General features: G+C 43.0%; 1 protein-coding gene across 1 annotated transcript in view; it reads right to left on the bottom strand.

Annotated features, from left to right (window-relative positions):
* Nucleotides 1-831: 831 nt before the first annotated feature.
* LOC125242937 (zinc finger protein 804B) overlaps nucleotides 832-6000 on the bottom strand; it is a 139440-nt gene continuing 134271 nt past the window's right edge. The window contains exons 3-4 of the mRNA XM_048152053.1: nucleotides 5399-5529; nucleotides 832-5225 (exon numbers count right to left, since the gene is read on the bottom strand). Coding sequence (XP_048008010.1) covers nucleotides 1778-5225; nucleotides 5399-5529 — 3579 coding nt within the window. The 3' untranslated portion in view covers nucleotides 832-1777. The remainder of the gene's footprint in view (nucleotides 5226-5398; nucleotides 5530-6000) is intronic.

Here is a 6000-nt window from a genome sequence, read left to right as displayed (position 1 = left end):
TGTCCTGTGGAGTATAAGCACGCGGCAGCAGGTCTGCCAGCATAGAGGCTGTATTTGGGGCATGGGAGGGCAACCATTCTACACACTGCTTCCCCTTATGGCTCTTCCTAAAGGTAGCCTGGCTTACAGGATATCTGCATGGATCCTTGTCGGGATTGTCACACACACACACAAAAAAAAAGTGCACTCAAGAGAAAACCATTCCACTCAATGAACTCACAATATGATATTGAATGCTTCTCAGAATCTTTTTACATGAGGATTTAATACTGCATTTGCACTTGTCACCTATCTAGCAGGACACAAATTTGCCTTCATCATTCTGTATTTATTTAAAAAACAGGTCCAACACAGTTTGAGTTAGAGTTTAGTGATATGAATCACCAATTCGTTTAGTGCCAGTGAGAGACTGCAGAGCAGAGCTCCTGCTTGCCAGAGCAGATGACTTGTACCGGAGAGAGTTAATTAGTGCAAATGCGCAGTTGTGTTATTGGGCCACTGCTGGCAATGAGAAGCATCATTAACACAAACTCCCAGTCCCTCAGATCTGAGCAATGAAGCACTGCTCATTTGAAATTAAGGTGTGTTAACATTCACTGAATTTGACACGTATTATGCCATTTTTTTTTTCTTTTTTCTTTTTTTTTTTTTTAGAGGTGGGTAAATACCAGTTCAGCCACAATCCTCCTCCAGGCAAAATGCCAATCGCTGCTCCCTGTCTTCCAAAGTCTAAAAGTCCTGAGTTTTAAAAGCCTAAAGTCAAAATCTAGACCTCAAAGACATTAGTAATGACAAAGCTGTCATTTCTTGGAATGACATTTAATTTATTATTATTCCCATGACATTATCTTACAGATGAAAGTATGTTTGGCTCTACCAAAATAAGAGTGAATAAAAAGCATCTTAAACATGTATGAACAATCAAGTGCATGTTATTTGTTATTACTTACATTACAAAGTATGAATACATAAATACAATTCAAGATTTTACACTTTAAATAGATTGAAAAAAAAAAAAAAAAACATTATTGCATGTCCACACTACAGCTGATCAAGTCCAAACTCACTCTACCCTACTAACACAGAAAAAAAATTAAAACAGGATGTCTTCACCTAAAGTGGTGAACACTGCTAAATCCATTAAGAGATGCAAAAGCTCAATCACATGCTGTGTTTCTGCACCAAATAATCATGTCAATTTGCATATTAAAAAAAATAAATTAATTATGGAACAAAAATTCTGATTTTTTTTTTTCTGAATCATTCTGAGGTTTCATGTACATTTTGCTTAGTCAGTTTAAGTTTGCTCAAGGATATTTCCCCTAGTTCTTCATAAATAAAACCCTTTGAATACTTGCTGGGTAGCATAACTATAAAAATATGCTAATTATACTCATTACTAATTGAAAAAGGCATTAACATTCTAATTTGACTTCAGGTTATGCTTAATTTCAGCCAACTGCTGAATGGGCTCAACTGCTAATAAATCACAGTGTGGTGAGGCAGGAGAGGGTCATCTGTGTGTTAATGCGGGGAGACGATGGATGTATAAGAAGGGAATGGTAAACAACAAAGTAAAAAATCTTTCTATCATTGAGTTGACACTGCAACACACAGAGATTAAACAAAAATAAATCACTACTCAACAGGAACTTTGGCTGAGAGGAGAACCTAAACATCAGAAAGTTCACAGCACAATTGAAGGGGTCTTGTAGGACATTTCATGTCAAAACTATATTCTTTCTTATTCTCCTTTCCCCTCTCATTCTGACCAGAGCTAGCTGGTTGGTCCAGGGTGGCGCTGAAGGTCCTGGCTGTGGAACAGAGGGTGTAGTAGGGGGTGGATCTGCAGAGTGCTGGCAGCAGCAACAGCAGCAGCAGCAGCGGCAGCCATGGGCATTGGACTGAGCATCGCAGGGAGGAGAGAAGTGGGAGGCAGGGGGTGGAGAGTCAACCCAGATACATGATGGTGAGGGTGAACTGGGTGGAAAGATGAGGCTGGGATCAGGTGGAGGGGTTGAGCTGCCAACACAGTAGCAGGCGGCACTGGAAAGAAGGCAGCAGGAATTGCAGGGGCAAATTGGGGTTGAGAGAGGGTGGGATGAAGGGGCGGTAACAGGGCAACAGGCGAAGAGTGAGGTGCAATAGAAGATGGTGGAGTAGAGGGCTGGAGTATGTTGTATGGTAGACAGGTTGAAAGTGTAGTCTGGTCAGGCGGCTCTGGAGATGGCACTGATAAATGGGTCATGTCCACAGATACTTGCTCTTGAAGATGCTGCTGCTGCTGCATGTGCTGCTGGGCCTGGAGTTGAAGCAATTTGTACTTCTCAATCTCATCATCAGTGAAGGTGATCGGTTGCTCAGAAAGGGGAGGGGTGGTGCATTTTGAACAGTGAATCCCTGCAATTTCTGCATTGTCCGCTTGGTCTCTGATGTTAAGTTTTTGTGACAAAGTATTGTCTGAATCCAGAGCTAAAGCAGAACAGGTTTCTGTTGATCTATTCTCCTTGGCAATTTCAAGACAAGCATGGGATGCGCTGGGATTTTGCCCATCTCTGTGTTGTAAGTGTTCTAGAGTCTTGCTGTCAATTTGAGGTATAACTTGTTGATTTGATGGGACAGTTGAAGATGTTTGAACCTGGTTACTAATACTGGCACTTGCATCTTTATTTTTCCCTATTTTTCTTGCCCCTTTCTTAATAGAGGGTAATTTACCAATTAGTGGAAGTGAGAGAGTGACATTTGCTTTCTTTACTTTAGGATCCTTCTCAACCAACTGCTCTGTTGGCATTGTGTTAGATTTGTGTGTAACATCTTCCTTCCCTACACCTGATTGTAAGGAATTAGGCTTAGCTGCATTGTTACTTGTAGCTAATGGGGGTGAGTGACTCCTCTTTCTTAGAGGGGAATGGGATGATTTGGTCTTGACCAATCTCTCAGATGGCCACCCAGAATGACTGCAATGTTTCTGGCTCTGTCCAGTTGGAGATGGCCTAATATGGGAATTAGACAACCAGTCCCCACTAAGATCAGAGATGCTAATGCTACTAGAGGAACTGGGGCTACGAATGGACACTGGCTTGTTATACCACCTGTCTTCACTTCTTTCTGGACTTGACCAAGGAAATTCTTCCCTCTCCCGGTACCTCCTACCTACAGGGCTAAGTCGTTCGTACCACCAATCCCTGACATCCTCTTGAGGTTCAGGACTGTCATAGACTCTATAAAACAACTGCCTGCCTGTATGTTGAATTCTGTGCTCTCTATGTTTATGCTCCTCAGCAATTTTTTTGTGCCTTCTGATGCTGTATCTCTCATGCTGTTCTGGGCTGTTATAATCTGTTGAATATTTCCGTTTATTGTAGATATAAGAGTCTGTGTAATCCCAACTGTCTGCTGTATGTTCAAAATCTCTGCATGGACTATAACTGTAGTGAGGAACATTGTGAGAGTTACTTCTAATGCAAGACCTGGGCTGACTGTGCTCCTTTCTCAAAGGGTATATATAGTTTGATCTTGGTGAGGTGGAGCATCTCCCCATGTGGTACACAGGCCATTCTCCATCTGAGGTCAAGTCTGACAGGCCACTCCACGACCCAGATTTGTCACTGGTGGGAGTTGAGGCAGCATCCCTCTTTGACTCATAGGTGTTGTCATACCAGCGATAATTATCCTCTCTTCCTTTCGTGTTGTGAACAGAATATGGCAAAGGCCTCCGCCTTACCAAGCGCAGCGCTGACACAAGCCCCCTCATCGTTTGACATTTCTTCCTTTTACGTGCCGGGGCGGAAAGCGAACTTACAACAATGCTTTTGAGGCTGTGCTCTGGGGTGTCACTTTCATTTGAAGTCTCATCTCTCACTGATCTTTTCCTCTTCCCCAGCTTGTGCCTCCTCTCAGTGCACGCTTGCTTGTTTAGTGACGTGTCGGTTGGAGTGCATTGGAATTCAAAGTGCCCTCCAGCTTCTGTCTGCGAGCATGTTTTGAATGCGCATCCAGCTTGCCGGATCCTGACAGCATCTAATTTATGCCTATGTTTTTTTCCCTTTCTCCTGTGTTTGGGTTTCTTTGGTTTTAAAATGCCTAATTTATCTCCTGGAACAACCTGTGTTTGTGGTCTAGCTCTGTCATTCTGGCCTGCGAGCTTGTCAACAACACCAAGATTTGTCCCATCAGCCTTTGTGCTTTTATCTTTGCCCTCCTTGTGTTTTAAATGGTAGTGGAGAGGGTTACAGCTGTAAGATACGCGTGGCTCGTCGGAAGTGTACTGCACCAGCTCAAAAGGCCATTTTGTCATACTTCCATCCTTGCTGATCACATTAAGGAAAGAATCTGTATTTTCATTCTTGTACACTCTGTGTATTTTATACTCCTCTGTTTCATTTTCTGATATACAGTCCTTCCCATTCTGCATAATACCCTGTTCGCTGCTTTTCTGTGTATGGTGATGTGAGCCTTTGTGTATTTGAAGCTGGCCTTGGGCCATGGTACCCTGTCCATCTGTGTAAACAGTAGGGCCGGGGCACTTGAGGCATTCTCTCTCCTCTGATCCCCCATAAGCCCCCTCTGCCCTGGGCCTCTGCCCCCCATTAAGCAATCTGTCCTCTGAACCAGCTGGCTTACAGTCTGCTCCAGGACTGTGTGTGTCAGGACACCCTAGCTTCTCTGGCTGACTTGTGCTGTAGTTTGCCTGAATTTCAGGGCTCTCCACATGTTTTGCTTGTGCTTCCATTTGAGGTGTTTGAGAGTCTCCATCCACCCAGCCCAGAGTCGGTGGATCATGGGACAGATCATGGTCATCATTATTTGGGGTTCTGGGTGAGCTTGAGCAAGACCAAAGGGCCTCCAGGGCGAGTCTGTGCTTGTGGCGCTGGAGCTCTTGATAGTCACTGGCCTCCTCAAGCCCATCGGTGAACACAGATGCACAGGAGTCCAGCTTTAGTTGAGCTCGTCTGGAGAAACAGAATGAGACGCCTGCTCTGGGGCTCCGGTGTCCTGCAGAGGATTTTGTTGGTAAGGGGTGTTTTTTGTGGCATGGCTGCTGATGCGTGGGCATACGAGTGGAGGACAAGCCCTTCAATGAGGTGTTTGTGGAGATAGTAGTTAAGTTTTGAACCAAGGATGCTGTTGGTTTAGTGTCCAACTTGCTGTTGCCAGCAGAAAGGATTTGAACTGGATCCTTATTCTTGTTTGTAGACCTTAACTTTGGACCTTTTCTGTCATCACTGTTGGCAAGAACACAAGACAGTGTTGTAATTAGGCAGTACATCAGAGCCGAAAGATCTCAACTCTCTTTAAATCTAATATTTTATAGTGCATGCATTATATAAAGAATGCATTTACCGCTGTACTATAAGGTACATTATCACATTGAGATTAAAATTGTATTATGATTTACCTGTCTCTTTGCTGTTTGAGTTCTGCAAGCTGGTGCAATCGTTTCAGAGCTCTTTTCTGCTTTTTCTCATCTTTCCAGGACTTGGAGGAGACATTACGTGCAAATTCTCTCTGCTTCAACTCTTTCAGCCTCTGTAAGACAAAACAGGCAGATAAGAACGAGAGATAAGAAGTTCTAAAAATCTAAGGCTTTCCATGAAAACAGCAGTAATTTTTTTGGCTTGGATAAAGGACCTAAGGAAGGCTTAGTCAGGAGGAAAAGAAACATCAATCCAGATCTAACCTGGGGTTCAATTGGGGCAGAACAATCGAAACAGCCTTACGAAACATTTGATTTAAAATAAGAAACAAAAACATCTCTTTCTATCTCTACTGTTAACAGAGACTGTACAGTCAATTTCCCACATAAAAGTCTCCTTTAAAAAGGCATAGACCACACTGATGGATGCCTGTCTATTTATCACTTTATCCCTTTAGGGCAGAGGAAAAAAAAATTGAAACAAAGTAAACAGAAAATTCAGCAAAGTCAAAATACAATCACAAAACAATAAAAGTGTCAGTGGTGCCTAATTTTTTTCAGCAGACATGAACGGAAAGTTACAT

Source organism: Megalobrama amblycephala, linkage group LG13, assembly GCF_018812025.1.
Source record: "Megalobrama amblycephala isolate DHTTF-2021 linkage group LG13, ASM1881202v1, whole genome shotgun sequence".
Lineage (NCBI taxonomy): Eukaryota > Metazoa > Chordata > Actinopteri > Cypriniformes > Xenocyprididae > Megalobrama > Megalobrama amblycephala.
This window is presented reverse-complemented; position numbering and strand designations above follow the sequence as displayed.